Here is an 18,355-nt window from a genome sequence, read left to right as displayed (position 1 = left end):
TAGTCACCACTGTCTTCTCAGAGGCTGCTTGGGGGTCTCCATGGAGAGGTCTTTTGAGTGTGGGTAGTCCCAATCCCTGGCTCTAGCTCTCCCTCCTCCCTCCCCCTTCCTCCTCTCCCCAGCTCTCTGTCCCCTTTCTCTAGGCCCAGCATTTATCCTGCTTTGCCTGCCCAACTCCTCCCCCCACCCCCTGCCCAGAGGAGACCCAGAGAGACAAAGAAGGATCGCAGCTGCTCCTAGCATCTCACTGGGGGGCCCTGGCCCTCCCTCCCTACTCCATCCCTGTATAGGCTCCAACCTAATATAGACCTTCATGGAAAGCCAGGCGATGATTTATAGCTGCCCCATATGTGCCTATGCTACCAAGAATATCCCAGCTCTGCCCATCCCTGGTGGGCCCCCCATTCTTGTGAGAGGCCCCTAGCAGGGGTCTGCTCCTGCAGGTCTAGAGAGCCTGGGAGGGAGCAGGAGAAATAATCCCCCAACCCCACATAGAGCCCTGTTATAACCTCTGACCTTTCCAGCTGCCCTGTTCTGACAGCCACCCATCTTGGAGCATTGATTCAGCCCCTGGGAACCCAGCTGGCTAACTGTACAGTCTCACAGAATGTGAGAGCAGGGAGGGCCTTTTGACCATATAACGTCAGGGCAAGGAGAGAGACCTAAGAACTCAGAATGTCAGGGCTGGAAGGGACTTTAGAACCCAGAATGTGAGGGCTAAGAGAGACAGATCTCTCTTAGAAGAGATTAGAAGATAAAGTGATTAGAAAATAAAATTCAGAGAACAAAGAGATATTAGAACATAGAACACAAAATGTCAGGACTGGAGGGACCTTAGAACATGTCATGTCAGGATTAGAAGACAGCTTAGAACCTAGAATGTCAGTGTTAGGAAAGATTTTAGAATAAAGGATGATGGAACTAGAAGGAACACAAAAGTGTCAGGTCTGGGAGAGAGCTTAGAACATGGGATGTCAGAACTAGGAGGGACCATAGAACACAGAACACCAAGGCTGGGAGAGACCTTAGAACATGGGATATCAGAGCTAGAAGAGACCTTAGAACATAGACTGACAGGGTTGGCAAGGACTCTAGAGATCATCTAGCTCAGTCATCTCCCCATACAGTTTTTATAGATGAAGAGACTGAGGTCCAGACAAGATAGCTGTGGTTCTTGCCCTCACAGAAGAGATGCAGAAACGAACCCCTCTTCCCTGTTCTATAGCCCTTCCTAGATCTGTCTGCAGGCCCCCATCTCAGGCTGACACCCAGTATTCTGACTTAGAGCTCCCCTTGAAACACCACAGTTCCTCATGTTCCTAGGAATGATGGCTTGGCTGAGATTCATCTAAGAATGCCACATCCTGTGACTGAACCTTTAACTTTTCAAAGTGTTTTCCCAGCTGCTATCTCTTATTGGATTCTACAGTAAATGGGTGAATGGTATTGTTATTATACAGATGAGGATGTGGAAATCTAGAGGTTACACCTGAAGCTACACTCCTACTCCTGAGTTAGTAGAAGAGCCAGCATTTGAATGCAAGGTCCCTGAACACCGGCTCAGGGCTCTTTGCAATGCACCACATGGTCTCCCCTGTCTTCAGCACCTTGGATTCCCCTACCCTAGTCCTTCTGGGAATGGCAAGGGAGGGATTAGGCACCATGACCTAGTGGGAAAGACTGCTGGGTTTGTGGTTGATAGATCTAGATTCCAGTTCTGCTAAGTGGGAGCAGAACTAGTCACAGAGTCAAAGGGCTCACTTAAAGAAGGAGGGAATTAAAAAATGGATGACTTTGGGGAAATCTCATCAGCTCACTCTCAGATGGGGCTTTATATCAGGACCAGGATAGGGACTTAGTTTCTTTATCTGAGAGGCACTCCAGTGTTGACTCTGACTGCTGTCACTTCTGGCAAGGGTTGAACTCCTTGGGGCCTTTGGAGTAGTCTGGGAGGCCGTGGCCTCTCCCTTACCAGGTGCCATGATAATCACCAGCCAGAAAGCTGGGGGTAGGGGAAAGGATAATCAGGATGGTTTGTGTCCCTGTGAGGGGTAAAGAAAGAGCCCATCTGAATAACCATCTCCTCTCTGTTCTCTTCTAGGCAGCTTCTGGGAGATTCTGGCCTGTCACGTGGGGGTCACCAGGTAAGAGGGTCCTCTCTGTGCCTGTCCTGTCCCCACTGATGCCTTATGGCAAGATGTCTCCCACTCAGAACTCTACCCATCCTTGACATTTTAGTCCAAATGGCCACCACCTCCAGGAAGCTTTCCTTGACTTCTCCCAGGGAAGCTTTGGTTCCAATGTATACTACCATCAGTTGGCCGCTGGAGGAGCTGGATAGCAGCTTAGACCACAGTGGGGCATTGATGCTGCAGTTGCTGCCTGGCTCTTGGGTGCTTCTCCTCTCTTGATCATTGCCCAGAGGGGTATCCCTGTCCTGGTCCTGATGTGAACCCCTGTATGAGAGTCACCTAGGACACTGTGTGTTACCCAGCTTGACATATTTTAAACCCTTACAGGCTGAACCTGGATGACATCCCCAACACCCTTCGCTTGGTGGCTCCAGACCTGGGTATCCTTGTGGTCTCCTCCATCTGCTTGGGCCTCTATAATCGCCTTGTGAAGAAAGCCCGCCGAGCCCGGCGCTCACTGGTCCCAGAGCCAAGGGAGCAGGTGTGTTGGGGCTCCTGATTGGATTCTAGAATGCCCATGGGGAAGGCATGGAGACTCTATAGACTGTGAAGGGGAATGTCTAGAATACTCTAGCTCTCAGTGAGGTTTGAGAACTCTGAGAGCTAGCTAGACCTCCTGGGTGCTTACTTAGATAAGCATGGGTTGAAACTTCCAGAGCTTGAATGAATCTAGATTTTCCCAGTATTCAGGTTCTCTCAAGCAGATGAAATGGTATTGGATTGGGTTCTAGGGATGTGGTGAAGGAGTGTTCTAGATCCTTGCAGAGTATGGGTCTAGGAACCCAGATGCTAGCTTACACATGCATATATTCGAGATTCTAGAGTTCTCATGAGCCCAAGATTCTAGAACAACTGGAAAGTTTTGAAGCCTGAGAGTCTGAAAGGTGGGAAAGGCTGCTAGCACTCAGCACAATCAGAGTTCCCAGGACTCAACCTTGACTTTCTTTCCTGGGGGGCCTATCTGTGGGTGCCATCAATTATGCAGGGGCCCACATCAGAGAGTGGGTATGGTTCAGGGCAAACTCATCCCTAGCGCTGACTCCACTCCATGAAAAAGCCTCCAGATGTTGGGGGTCAGGAGAATGTGAAGGAAGGGAGAGTCTTTTGCTATTTTGTGACTAGGCATTTTTGACCTCCCAGGTGCCCCTAAGAAGGCCTGAGATTCTCTTAGTCCCCCATTCCTGGGCCTGGGTAGTAATCAGGACCCAGTACCTACAACACATCCCTAAACCTCCCTCTTTCCTAATGTAAGCATCTCTTTCCCAATCTCCTAATTGTCCTCAAGTCTTCTTTTCACTGTTCCCTTGATCTTCTATGCTCAGGGTGGGATGGACAGTCTCACGGTCTAGCTCATGACAGTGTCCCTGCCTCACCCAAAAAGCAGCCTTCCCTGAAAACCACATAAAGGAAAGCCCAGCCACTATCATGACTCATCCCTGGGGCCCTGGGCATGGCCTCTTTCCCCAGTGCCAAGAGCCAGCTCCTTCATGATGGAAGTCCATTGGCTCCAAACAGGCCCATAGTAGCCAGCCAACTGGCTCTGGTGACTTCTCTGGGCTTGAAAGCAACAGCTGCCTCTCACCCAGTAGAGGACTGGGCATCAGCAGGTCCAGGCCCTGTTGAGAGGATTCTGGCCGGGCTCTGTCATCTAAGAGTGGAGGCAGCGAAGGGTGTAGGAATGCTTACTCTGGAGATGGCAAACATACTACCTGTCTCCTTTATCACGGTCCTGTTACTTGGGTTATCTCCTGGCCTCAGCCTGCACCCTAGCTCCCACCTCTGGCTTGTGCCCCTCCCGCCTTTCCCTCCAACTCGCCAGAGCAGCTGATGGAGTCAGGACAGCATCCTCTGCAGAAATGATAATCAACAGTGGAAGGGCCCCACACTGACTCCCCGGCCCCTCTCCCTCCCCGAATCCGGCACTCCTCTTTCTCCTATTCCTCCTGACCTTCCTTTCCCCTCTTTGATCAAAGTGATAGACTGGCTTCCCCCACAGCCCAATCCCACACAGGCTACCCTTGAAGCTGGCTGCCTTTCTGAGACACGTGCCTCAGTTTCCTCATTTGTGAAAGGAAGATATTACTGTGTGCATTTACTTATTGCACAAACTTGTTGTGAAACAAGCCCTCACAAAGTAAGCATCCTATAAACTGGAGATGTAATTACTGCTGTTGTTATTACCAGCATTATTGTTGGAAAGAATTCTGGCTGGGAGTCAGTAGACGTGAGTTTCTGTCCTGACTCTGCCTCTTCTCTGCCTCTTGAGTGAGTTAACTGCTATGAACTCTGAGGTTCACCTCAGTTTCCTTATCTGTTCATTGGGGGTTGGGTGGGGAGGGTTCTACATTTTGAGGCAGCTTGCTGTAGTGTCATAATACTGAACTTGGGGTCAGGAAGGCCTTGGTTTAGATCCTACTTTAAGCCCCTTGTAGCTGCGTGACAGTGACCAATTTACTTCAACTCAGTGGGTGCAGTTTCCTCATCTGTACAAGGAGAGGCAGTTGGACTGTGAGAGAGAGAAGTGAGACCCTAGGCTTAGTCAGAAAGACTTGGATTTGAATCCAGACTCCAAACCTTCCAGCGGTGTAATCCTAGGCCAGTCTCTCTGCCTATTACATGACCTTCTCATGTTCATCTTCCTAGGTGAGCAGGAACCTAAGGTCAGGGGTTGGGAGAAGAGGTCTAAGTAATCCCAGCTCTCTTGCCTTCCCAAGCCAAGGCCTGGAAGCTTGCCTCATAACCCTGAGTTTTTTTTCCCTTTTATACCCGCTTGCCAGCACCACCCACATTTTGCCCACCCCACCCCTCTGAGTGATCCCAGAAACCCTAATCTGGGCACAGGAGGAGCCCAGGGGCCATCTGGTCCAGCTAAAATAGAGAACAGAGGGTGGGCTGCTGCTTCCCCCAACTCCTCTCCCCCCCAGGAGCTTGTTGCCTCATTCCTAGTGTCCAGGCTGCCCATCCCCACCCCAACACACACACACACACACACACACACACACACACACACACACACACACACACACACACACTCCATCCCCTTCTGCAGGCCTCATAAACATGACTCAGAGGGCCACGGAGCAGGTCTCCTCCTCTTCCACCTCCTCCTGGTTACCAGTTTGACAGGCAACAAACATACCAAGGAACAGATTACAGAAAGCCTGGCTGCTGAGGCCCTGGGGGCTGCAGAGTTCCAGAGGTCAAGGGACTCCTATTTCCTCCTCCTCTGCTCCAGGTAACCCCTGCTTAGAGGGGAAGAGGAAAGAGAGGGATGAAAAGCTGAGAACATTCCATCCCCCTCACTTAGATTCACCCAACTCTGAAATCTATAAGAATCATATCCCCAGAGGGTGTTGCCTCCCCAAAGTCCTGCCTTGGCCTGGGATTGACCAGCTCTACCCTATTCAGGCAGGTTAGAAAGAACTATCTGTGTCTGCAGCTCTGGAGCCACGGAAAATCAAGGCCCCCTGGGAGTGATGGGGAGAGGTCCCATTTACACAGTCCTTTAAATTTTACAAAATATATTCCACTGTTTGAGATCTCCCAGCATCCGCCTTGTCCACTAGCCCCTCATATCTGAAGACAACAGGGAGAATTGGGAAAGAATGAGGGGACCAGGGTTCAAGTCCCTTTGACCTTGGGCAAGTTACTTTTGGGGGACCTCAGTTTCCTCATCTCAAAAGGCAGAGGAGTAGACTAGATGATCTCAGGTTCCATCCAGCTCTGTCTTAACAACCTCATGCAGCCTTGAACCACTCACCATGCCACCAGCCAGGACATCAATACCAGTAATCCCTTTGGGCAGCACTACATACTTATCAAAGCTCTCTGGGCAGTATCATTCAATTAAACTTGAATCACCACAGAGAAGCATATGAGGCTGGACCCAGGCCACACAGGAGGCAATATGGAGATTATATAATAATAATAACTAGAACTTACAAGGCCCTTTAAGGTTCCTGGAGTGTTTTGTGTATATTACCCCCTTTGATCTTCTCAACAATTCCATAGGGTTAGATGCTATTATTATCCTCATTTTACAGATGTGTAAACTGAGGCCCAGAGGTCAAAGGATTTGAATCCAGGTCACCTTGACTCCAAGCCAGCCAGTCTATCCATTGTGCTACCCAACCCCTTCCTGGTTCACATTCCCTGTCTTTGTGCTATGGGTAGTTTAGGGAGAGTCATGGCATGTATGAATAAACTCTAACATGAAATGATGCACAAGAGTGGCACAGGCCAATGGCCATTAGAGTTCTGGATTTGTAGTCAGAAAACCTGAGTTCAAATCTAGCCCCTAATACTATCTGTGTGACATTGGGCAAGTTGCTGGATTTCTCTGGCCTCTGTTTCCTTATCTATAAAATGGACTAGGTGACCTCTGAGGTCCTTTACAGCTCTGTATCTATGAATCTATGACCTGTGAGATCTCACTTCTCTTTAAACAAAGAAGGCCAGGTCCCCTGCAGCTCGAAATCCTATGATCCTGTATGAGGTCAGAGGGGGATGAAGTTTTTCCAGGGGTGGGATGGGGATGGAAGGGGGGAGAGTCAGAGAAGAAGCTGGCTTGAAAGGTTGCTTGGCTTGAAAGGATGTCTGGGAATTAGAGGTTGAAGAAAGGCCCTTAGACATTCATGATGACATATGTTCTTCCCAACAGGCCTGTTGACAGCTGGGGAATTGTTTATTCTCACTTAAAAGATGAAGAAATAGGCCCAGAGGTGAAGTCTTGGGCCAGGGTCCCATGGAGATTTAGTGGTAGAGGATGGAAGGAGAGAAGCTGCCTTCTGGCTCCCAGTCTGGTCACTGAGAAGCCAGAATCCTATTGGGGTCACAGTCTTCTCCCACTATGCAGGGGTGGGGGAAGCCCTCTCTTCTCACTGCCTGGGGTTTTGCTCTTGGCAGCGAGGATAGTGGGAGATACTGTTCCTATGAGAACCCTTGAAGTAGAAGGTACATTTCCTCTGCTTCAGTGTGGGACTCAGTCCCAGTGGGGATTTCCACAAAGGGGAAGTGTCCTTCCTCATGCTAAGATTTGGGTCCCATCCTAGAATGAAGCTGAGTTTAACAGGTTTACCGAATCTTAGCATCAACTACAACCTCAAAGGTCTTCCTGCCCATAGATGGATGAGAATTCCCAGGACAACAGCCCCATCAAGTGGTCATCCATTTGAGAGAGTGTTGTCCAGTGGTTAGAATGCTGGGCTTGGAGTCGGGAAGACCTCTGGCATTTACTAGCCAGGTGACCTTTTATCTTCGGGGGCCTCAGTTTCACCATTTGTAAACTGAGGGGGTTGGGCTTGAATACCTCTAAGGTTGTGTGTTTTTTGGAAGCTTTAGTGGGAGAGAATCAATGACCTTCCAGTCTGAGCTGAGTGAGGCCTGGCAATCCACTGGAAGCATTTAGGGATGGCGCCCCACTGCCTCATCCTCGTGTATGATGTTCCCAGGGCCATTTGCCATCCGGTCTCCTCCTCTGGCGCCCTCTAGTCTAATACAGCCCATCAACCAGATCCAAGCCTGATTCCCTAGAGATGTTACAGTGGCACAGAATATTTTTTCCTTCCTAAATGCTTGCTGCTTACCAGTCCTGGACCACCAGGGCTTGTTCTAAAACCAGCGGCTGCTGACTGACCTTTCTGAGCCTCTGTTTCCCTAGTCAGCCAGACTTCCTTCCCAGCTTTCTCTCAGCCCCCTAGGCTCTGAACTCTCCACCTCCCCTCTCCAACTCTCCAACTCTCCTCTCAGTTCAACATGTGTTAAACTCTTACTTTATACAAGACGCTTAGGTTCCCCTAGCCTTCTCCTCACACTCTCTTAGCCTGGGGTGGGTAGGTAGGAGGTGCTCTCCTGGCCAAGACTTCCAAGCCTCTGGTTTTCTCATTAGCTGGGCTGGGGTTTCCTGGAGCAGGCTGGGACATACCAGGAAAGCTCTGACATACTGCACACATCATGCAGGAGGTTGAAGGTCATTGGCTGGAGTCCAGGCCCTGGGGAGCCGAGGGGAAGTTAATTCCCCTATATGTCCGTTTCAGGCTCCCAGACCTTCAGCCCAACCAAGAAGTTCCAGAAAATTCCTCCTTAGTTGCTTAAGACCCTTGGGGCAGGCTGAGGTGGGGTGTTGGGGAAGGAGGAGACAAAGATGGCAGTTCCGTTTAGTGGATTTTTTTAAAGAATTTTTTTCTTTTAGAGAGGCATTGAAAGCCTAGGAAGGGACTTTATAGATCTTGTTGTATATAGATCTGCACAGAGAAGGGCAGAGATGAGTCTTGAGGTGTGAGTTCGCAAAGGGCAGTTGCTCTTTCTTAGGTTCTCAGCCTTGGGCTCTTGAGGACACTGTATGGTGTGACAGTGAGGACATTGCCCTGGGAGTCAGGAAACCCTTGTTTCAGCACCAGCTCTATCACTAACTAGCGGAATGACCTTGGCCAAGTGACTTCAACCCAGACGGCCTCAGTTTTCTCAAATGAGAATGATTATCTGGCTCTTGCCTGCCTTATGGGAAGGGGAGATATGACTGTCCTCAAGTTTTCACTTATTCTGCCTCTCTCTTGTCTGTCCCTCCAGCCTGAACTGAAATACTTCCCTTCAAAGCTTATTTTGGTAACTGCCTCCTCCAAGCCTTCCCTGGGGGTAAAAGCAAGCCTTCATTTCTTCAACTGCTCAAATCACTTTATTGGTTCCTGTTCCCTCTGCTTGTCACATTCTCCTCCTTATTTTCATTTACATATGCCTGTGTCTACCTTCCCCACCTGTACCACTGGATTGGAAAAGCCTTGAGGTCAGATTCAATATCATATCTATGCTTGTATCCCTGGTATTGAGCAGAGGGCCTTGAATGTAGTGGTCAACATGCTGCTCCTTCAAATGAAGTGAGATGATGGAGGACCCGAGTTTGAATCTTGACTCAGAGCTGTATTACTATACACAAGTCATTTAGACTCTTTGTGCCTCAGTTTTCTCATCTATAATAGGAGGAGGTTGGACTTAGTGGCCCCTAAGCTTTTAAATCCATGCCCTTATGATAGATATCTTTTTTTAAAAAAATTATATTTTATTTTTTTAATTACATATCAAAACAATTTTTAACACTTTTTTAAAACTTTGAGTTCCAAATTCTCTCCACCCTCCCTCCTTTCCCCTTCCTTAAGAAGACAAGCAATTTGATATATATTATACATGTGCAGTCATACAAAACATATTTCCATACTAACCATGATGCGAAAGAAAACACAGACCAAAAAAAAGAAATCAAGAATATAGAGAAAGTTAAAAAAAACAAAGTATGCTTCAATCTGCATTCAGACTCCATCAGTTCTTTCTCTAGAGATGGAGAGCATTTTTAACTGAGTTCTTTGAAATTGTCTTGGATCTTTGTATTGCTGGTAATAGCTAAGTCATTCACAGTTAATCATTGCACAATGTTACTGTTACAGTGTACAATTTTCTCCTGGTTCTGTTCACTTCATTTTGCATCAGTTCATGTAAGTCGTTTCAGGTTTTTCTGAAATCATTCTGTTCATCATTTCTTCCTCTGATGTATCTTGTAAAAATATAAAACCCTACCCCTACCACCTTACACCTATCATATTGGTTAATAGGATGAAAAAGGAAAATGGTAGATGTTGGAGAAGATGTGGGAAAATTGGAACACTAAGGCATTGTTGGTGCAGTTGTGAACTGATCCGACCATTTTGGAGGGCAAATTTGGAACTATTCCCAAAGGGCTATAGAACTGTGCATACCCTTTGATCTAGCAATACCACTACTAGGTCTGTATCCCAAAGAGATCATGAAAAAAGGGAAAAGGATCCACATGTACAAAAATCTTTAGAGCAGCTCTTTTTGTGGTGGCCAAGAATTGGAAATTGAGAGGATGTCCATCCATTGAGGAATGGTTGAACAAGTAGTGGTATATGATTGTGATGGAATACTGTTGTGCTATAAGAAATGATAAGAAAGACAGACTTCAGAAAGACCTGGCAAGACTTACATGAAGTGATACTGAGTGAAGTGAGCAGAACCGGGAGAACACCGTACGCAGTAAACAGCAACATTGTACACAGTAACAGCACCATTGTAACAGCAACAGCAACATTGTGTGATGACCAACTGTGATACTTGGCTCTTCACAGCAATGCAATGACCTAAGATAACTCCAAGATGGAAAGTGCCATCCACATCCAGGGAAAGAACTATGGAGTCTGAATGCAGATCATAGCACACTATTTTCTCTTTTCGTTCTTTTTTTCTTTCACGTGGTTTTCCCCTTTCATTCTGATTCTTCTTTCACAATATGACTGAGGTGAAAATATATTTAAAAGGATCGTACATGTATAGCCTATATCACATGGCTTGATATCTTGGGGGAGGGGGCAGGGAAGGAGAAAAAAATGTGGAACTCAAAATTTTATAAAAGTAAATGTTGAAAACTATCTTCACATGTAACTGGAAAAAATAAAATACTATTCAGTGGGAAAAACTTTTTTTAATATATAAAACTCTGTTAGCAAGAAAAGAATTATCAAAAATCCAGACTGAGGTGAGGGAGTGAGACTTAGGATTTGAGAAACCTAGAGTGGGAAGGGATCTTGAAGACCACTGAATCCATCCCCCAGCACATGCTCTTGGGCATCCAGAATGGGGTACACACATTTAGAGACAGCCCCACATAGACCCAAGACTATGTAGGTTCAAACAATTTCAGTCATCCATCCCTCACACCCATGTATATGCATTCTCATATACATATATGTACATATACATGTATAAACATACACATACACACACACACACACCTGAACCAAGAACAGAATGTGCTGGCTAGAGCTCAACAGATGTGAGGCAATGCTAGCATTCCAAGTTCCCTGCTGGAAACTTTGCCACATGTCAGATGGGCCCATTAGGAAAGGGAGCTGAGGCTGGCCTTGGCCCCAGCCTGTGGGCGTGCTTGGAGTCAGCAGGCCCATTTTCCAAGCACCTGCCTTTCCCATCAAATCAACATTCCTCCCCACTCCCCTAATGTCATAATATTCCACAGCAGGTCTCTCAAAAGGATTTCCCAGTGCCTGGGCCAGGGGGTGGGTGGGAATGTAGGCATGAGACAATTTCACATGTGACTGCTGCTCCTTCCCCAGTGTTCCCCCCCCCCCTCCCTCTTGAATCTCTTCCTTCAGTCAGTTTGGGCACTCAGGGGCAAGGCTGAGACCTTCTGGACTGGTTTCCTTCTTTATAATCACTGTACCTTCCCTCCTACAACCACCCAGCAGTTTCCCCCAAATGCTTCCTCACACTTTCTCTGCCTCCTGGAATGGCCAGAGGTGTTGGTGTGTTCATCTGGGTATAGCATCAGCAGCATTGTCCATCCAGGCAGAATTCAGGGGGTTAAATTTAGAATCAGAAGACTGGGGTTTGGGTCTGGTTCAGCTACTTACTCCCTGCGTGATCTCGGTCAAACCATTTCCCCTCGATGGTCCTCAGTTACCTTATTTCTAAGATGATGGATTTGAGCTAGGTAAGCTCTAAGGTCCCTTCCACCTCTCAGTCTGTGATCTGAATTCCTTCAAGTCTCTCAAAAATCTTCTTCAACATGTTTCTGTTTTCAACATGCACTGTATCTCCTAGTATTGACTTCCAGAAATTTACTTTTTAGGTGAAATAGACCTTTTTTTTCTTTTTGAAAATGACCTCCTTCCACCTTTGGTGGGGGTTCCCTGGTTCTAATATTGTGAGGTTTGGAGATCAAGCCCATATTCCCCTATTAACATAAAGCCCTTCCACTCACAAGTACGCTGACCTCAATGATCGCTCAACCTCAGAAAGCCCAGGATTTTAAAATGTCTCTTCTCATGTTGTAATTCCCATCCTTTAATAGTTAGGTCTTAGTGAATCAAATAGTACTTGTGACCTTTTACACTTCCTGCCCCATTCATTAAAAGTCAAGAGTCCTCTTCTCCGCAAGGGAAACTTTTTTTTAAATTATTTTTTGTTTTCAACATTCACTTCCACAGTATTTTGAGTTCCAAATTTTCTTCCCATCTCTCCCCTCCCTCAACCCCATTACCCCTTCCCCTGGTTGCTCTCCCTTCTCTCACCTCTCCTCTTCCTCTTCTATTTTCTTGTAGGCTAAGATAGATTTCTATACCCCATTTCCGGCATATCTCATTTCCCAGTTGCATGTAAAAACAATTTTTAACATTCATTTTTAAAACTTTGAGTCCTAAATTCTCTCCCTCCTTCCCCACCCATCCTTATTGAGAAGGCTAGCAACTTGATATAGATTATAGATTATATATGTGTAGTCCATAATAGCCATGCTGTGAAAACCTTATTTCCCTCCATCCTATCCTGCCTTCCCTCATTTATTGTTTTCTCTTTGACCCTGTCCCTCCTCACAAGAGTCTGCTTCTGATTGCCTCTCCCCCAATCTGCCCTCCCTTCTATCACCTCCCCTCTCTTATCCCCTCCCCCCCACCCCGTCCCCATAGGGTAAGATAGATTTCCATACCCAATTGTATATGTTATTCTCTCCTTAAGCCAAATCCAATGAGAGTAAGGTTCACTCATTCACAGGGAGAAACTCTTATTTAAAAACATTTTATTGAAGTTAAAAAAAAAAAAACCAAACAAACCAAAACATCACTACCATTTACAGATTACAGACCTCAACCCCTCTACCTCACCAATGGTCAGCTTTTATATAGCATTTACATTTATTTTCATTTGATCCTTACAACATCTCTTGGAGACGGATGCTATTGTTATTATTATTAAAGTAGGGAAAATGAGGCAGACAGATGTTAATTTAATTGACTTCTCCAGGGTCATAGAGCTAGTAAGTGTCTGAGGCAGGATTTGAACTCAGGTCTTCCTGACTCCAGGCCCAGAGTTCTATGCACAGCACCATTTAACTGATGCAGATAGAACTCTCCACTGTAACAGTATGCAGTTAAGCACATCACACCGACACACTGAGCATGTGTCAAATGAGATTGAAACACATGTAAAGAGCTTTGCCACTCTTAACGACTCTCTACAAATGCCGGTGATGGTGATGCTGACACCTCATGATGTAAGCCTCATTTGGCCCCTGTGGTCCACTCCCTGTTTCCTAGGATGGGTCATAGAGTTGATCAGTTTGGATGTCTTTCCTTTCTAGTTGTGTTTTATTACATTCTTGGTTCTCCACATAGAATTCTAAGTCAGTTGAATAGATGGTGCAGTGGACAGGGTGCTAGCCTTGGAATCAGGAAGACTCATCTTCCTGACTTCAAATTGAGCCTCAGTCACTTCCTAACTATGTGACCCTGGACAAGTCACTTAACCCTGTTTGCCTTACTTTCTTCATCTGTAAAATGAGTATGTGTTCGTCCTTTGTTGCCGAAGAAGACCATGCCATCAGAGAAATTATGACATGACTTGCACTTGACTTTGTTTAGACTGAGGGAGGGCTGTGCAGGTCACCAGCCTCACTTCTCCTCCAGAGCCATCTGAATCCAATGACCAGATATTCATCAGGATGACTGGAGATGACCCAGGATGAGGCAATTGGGGTCAAGTGACTTGCCCAAGGTCACACAGCTAGTGAGTGTCAAGTGCCTGAGGTGAGATTTGAACTCAGGTCCTCCTGACTTCTGCACTGGTGCTCTATCCACTGCACCACCTAGCTGCCCCTCTGTAAAATGAACTGGAGAAGTTCAACGAGTCAGTTGAACAGCCTAGTATGATACAACAGCTCTTGTCAGAAGACCCAGGGTTTAAACCCCACCCTGAAGCTTACTACCTGTGAGATCTCAGGCAAGTCTTTGAACCTCAGTGGGCTTCTATTGCCTTCTTTCTAAAAAAGGATGATGGAATAGATGACCTGTGAAGTAAGTCCCTCTCAGCCCTAGTCCTAATCATCCTTTCAAAGCTCATATAAGTCTTCTAAATTCTGTGAATTCTTGATATACATAATTTCATAAGACACAATAATATTTCATTATATTCATGGTGTGTTTTGTCCAACCTTTCCCAGATTGCTGATTGACACTTTATTTCTTGCTTCTTGCTAGCACATTATTTTTTATGTACGTGGAACCTGTCCTGATTTTTACCTCTGTGGGCTGTAGTGGGATCATTGGGTCAAAGACATTGATGGCAGAGTCCCTTTTTCAATATAGTTTCAAATTGTTTTACAGAATGGTAGGACCAAATCCTAACTCCATCAGTAGTGTATTGGAAGGTCTGTCAGGGAAAAAACTCTCCTCACTGCAATGTTTGACCATGTTCTCTAGAGAAAGAATTCCTGATCTGTTCCTCTGTGTGTGTCTGTCTTTGGGTGGGGATTGAAAGATGCAATAACCATCCACAATTCCAGAGAAACAATGAAATATAGTTATCCCTTCCACACTGAGATTTCCCCCATCATGGTTTTGGTATATCACGGATTGGTGTAAGAAGTTAAATGGGAATTTGGGGGGAGTTTTGTGGAAGCCACAGATGACATACAAAGGTCAACAGATAATACCGAAAAGGTTAAGAAACTCAGAAATGCATAAAATATATGTATAATATTGTATAATATAACTTATGACCAAATACTTAACCCAAATTTTGTAGTAAGGTATTGTAAACACTCCAGAAAAAAAAAGAAAAAAATTCAGACATCTTCTCTGGAACGAAGGGAGGTCCAAAAAATTTTACACAGATTTTCCAGATTGAGGAGATGCCATGCTTCTAAGCCCCTCAGCGTATTGTTCATCTCCTGAAAAGGAGATAATGGGTTCAAGATGCTGAACAAGACACATTTCTGGACGTGGCCAATGTGGGAATTGGTTGTGTTTGACTCGGCATATTTGTTACAAGGGTCTGGTTTTTCCTTTTTCTTTTTCTCCAGTGGGAATGGGAAGCGGGGTGAATGGGAGATAGAAAAAAATTAATGCTTGGTAATTGAAAAAAAAGATAAATTTTTAAATATTTGCAATGAACATCTGACTTGGATCAGATTGCCTAAGACTCCAGTGTGCCAAGATAGAGCAGAATTCAACCCCCATGACCTATCTTGGTCTAGAGCACATGTTTCCCCCTGCTGGCATATTTTCTCCAAAGCCAAGGGGAGAGTGTCTCTGCTTTAGAAGTCCGTGAGACTGGGCTAAGAAAAAGGAGTGTCTCTTATTCATTCACCTTCACCAATAATTCAAGCTCCTGACCCTATAGGACAGGAAAGGTAGCACCTGCTTGGGAAAGATCAGGGTGTCTCACCCAGGCTGAGAATGGAAGGTAAGCCAAGGAGAGGAGGCTATATCTGTGTTGCTTCCTCTCCTTGGTTTATCAGTAAAAATGAAAGGGTCAAGCTGAACTTGATGATCTCCAAAGTTTTTTTCTGCCCTAAATTCAATGACCTGATGACCTCCCTCCCTCTCTCTCTCCTTCCCTCTCCCCCTCCCTCACTTTTCCCCCCCTCTCTCTGTCCTTCCTCCTTCCCTATCTTTCTCCCTCCTTCCTTTCTTCTCTTTCTTCTTTCCTCTCCCCCTCCTTCCCTCTCTCCCTCCCTCCTGCCTTCTTTCTCCCCCTTCCTCCTTCCCTTTCTCTCCCCCCTTTCCTTCCCTCCCTTCTTCCTGATCTCCCTTCCTCCTTTCCTTCATCCCTCTCTTTCTTGAATTCAGGACAATGATGACAGGGAGACCAATGCCAGCCATCAAGAGTGGTCACAAGGAGTGCCAGAGGAGGCCTCCAATCGGGCATCTCGCCTGGCTGTGAAGCTCAGGGTCACTGTTCACTGGCTGCTGAAAGCGATGGGAAACACCCTAGCCATTGTGTTGCTGGCCCTGGCAGGTACACCCCCCCCCCCCCTTGCAGGGCACTGACCCAGAGACCTGGCTTGAGCCATTCCTAGGGCAGTACATTCCCCACCTGGGCATTGTCTCAGCAGTGAATGGCTTTTAAGGGCTGTGTCCTTCAGTCCCTCCCCAGCCCCAAGGAACATGACTGGAACTTGAGGTCTCTGGCAGGTAGTTTCCCACCACCCTGCCCAAGCCCCATTAGAGATCCCCACTTGTGTGCCCACATAAAGCAAGTCAAGATTAAGAGCCAATAGGAGAGACTGGAGGTGGAAAGAGTGAGAGTTAGGAGACCTGACTTGAAATCTTAGCCCAGCCCCTGACCTCCTTTGTGACCTCGGACAAGACCCTTCCCCCCTTGAGCCTTAATTTCTTTGCTAAAATGAAAGGAGCCAGAGTAGGCAATGCCTAAGGCCTGGTTGGCACTCCCCCTACATGATTTCTAAGATCTCATCTGTCGAAGGTAGCTGGGGGGGCAGGGATATGAGAGGCGCCAGCTCCCCAGTCTGGAGGAAGCCCTGGATGAGTTGGGCTGAGTGTTTTTCTTTCCTCTCCATTTCTGTATTTCTGAGATGCCCAAGGAAGGCCAGGAAGCCCAAGGTGCTTGCCCATCCCCCTCCCACAGCAGCAAGTTCAGGCCTGGGGGGGGGGGGTCTCTTGTTTTTCTGCAGGTATCACGCTGCCCTCTGCCTTCTCCAGCACCTACTATTTGCTGTTCCTGGGCCTCTGCACCTGGTGGGCCTGCCACTTCCCCATCAGCCACCTGGGCTTCAATGCCCTCTGTGTGATGGTAGGCTGCTTCTCTGGCGGCCACCTCCTTTGCCTCTACTGCTATCAGACGTCCTATGCTCAGACACTGCTCCCCCCTGCTGGAATCTGGGCCAGGTAAGGGGGCACACAGATGCCCAGCCCATCTGTATCCAGGCTTCTGAGGAGCTCAGCTGCTGAACCTGGGACGTGCCAAGTCTGGGTCTCACCACTGCCCCATCCCAGGTGTCCAAGATCCTGGGACTGAGGCCAGCCAAGCTGGACTTCTTATTCTACAAAGACATTTAAGTGATGCCTTTTCTTTTCACTGTACAGTCATTCTGGAATATTCCCATTCCCCATCTCAACTCCCCTTCTCATTGAGGTTTCCCTTATAACAAAGTGGGGAGTGGGGGTGGGAACTTGTTGAGCAGAACTCATTGTGTCTGACAGTTGAGGAGACATTCCACACCCATAATCTCCCACTTCTCTGCTGAGAGCTTGGAAACTAGGGGGAAATGGGAGGAGAGGGGCTGCCAGCTGGACCCAAAGGTCTGTGGGAATTGGCCAGAGCTGAGGTGAGGGTGTGGAGGGAACCCTCTCTGGGAGACAAGCGCAGCTAGGGAATGACCGATCAGGAAACCCAGCTTGTTTGGAATGGGCCTTCAAGTGGGGCTGAGGACCTTCTCTGACCCCATTCCCCTCCCCTCGGCTCCTCAGGCCCCTCATCCTTTATGAAAACAGACTGTGAGTCACTCCACAGTCTTGTGATTCGAAATTTATTGCATGAAATCTAAAATGGGGGATTAAGTGTTGGAAAGGGGTGCAGATGTCTAAAAGGACCATGAGAATCTTTCCTCCCAGTCATGAGACCTCCTCCTCTCCCCACACATCCCGACCTTAGTACCAAGCCCTGAGTCTCCTCATCTCAGCTCCTGTCTTTGTCCAAGTTTCCATCCCTGGCTCTCCAAGAGCTCTCACATCTCTGACTCAGCTTCAGTTTCCCCTCCCAGTTCTGAGTCCTCTTCTTAGACGAGGTCGTGTTGCTAGATGGTGCAGTAGAAGATAGAGTCCTAGACCTGGAGTCAGGAAACCCTGGGTTCAAATCTGCTCTCAGATACATAGCTGGGTGACTCACCTGGGCAAGTCACAGCCTCTGTGTGTTTCAACTTCCTCACCTATAAAATGGGTATAATGCTAGCACCTGCCTCCTGGGATTGTGTTAAGGATAAAAGGAGATATTTGGGAAGCTCTTTGCAAACCTTAAAGCACCATAGAAATGCCCGCTATCACTGTTCTCCATCCACATGTTCCTATCCCTACCTACCATTTCTTCCCGATCTTGAGTCTATAATCCCCAAGTGTTGAGTTCTCATTTCCCTTCCCTCAGAAAGCTCATCTTTCCCATCAGCCACAAGCCCCCCACACCCTAAATCTCTATCTCCACCCTGTCTCCCAGCCTTCCTCTGTCACTTAATTCGAAACTCCTGTCCTCCCCTGCCCTGAGCCCCACCTTTCCCTCCCCCTGAGCTCCCGTCTCCTCAAACCCACTCTGGTCCCTCCCCTGGAGCCCTCCTCTCTTTCCCACCCTGAGTC

The 18,355-nt window shown here is 47.2% G+C and overlaps 1 protein-coding gene across 2 annotated transcripts in view; it reads left to right on the top strand.

The window, feature by feature from the left end:
- Positions 1–18,355, top strand: part of PIEZO1 (piezo type mechanosensitive ion channel component 1 (Er blood group)) — a 173,136-nt gene that overhangs the window by 104,536 nt on the left and 50,245 nt on the right. For both annotated transcript variants that reach the window (XM_072636328.1, XM_072636327.1), the window contains exons 4-7: positions 2,102–2,144; positions 2,520–2,673; positions 15,839–16,007; positions 16,684–16,897. In XM_072636328.1, the coding sequence (XP_072492429.1) occupies positions 2,102–2,144; positions 2,520–2,673; positions 15,839–16,007; positions 16,684–16,897 (580 nt within the window). The remainder of the gene's footprint in view (positions 1–2,101; positions 2,145–2,519; positions 2,674–15,838; positions 16,008–16,683; positions 16,898–18,355) is intronic.

Source organism: Notamacropus eugenii, chromosome 1, assembly GCF_028372415.1.
Source record: "Notamacropus eugenii isolate mMacEug1 chromosome 1, mMacEug1.pri_v2, whole genome shotgun sequence".
In the NCBI taxonomy this organism is placed as follows: Eukaryota; Metazoa; Chordata; class Mammalia; order Diprotodontia; family Macropodidae; genus Notamacropus; species Notamacropus eugenii.
Note: the sequence above shows the minus strand (reverse complement) of the source record. Positions and strands in the feature narration are given on the sequence as shown.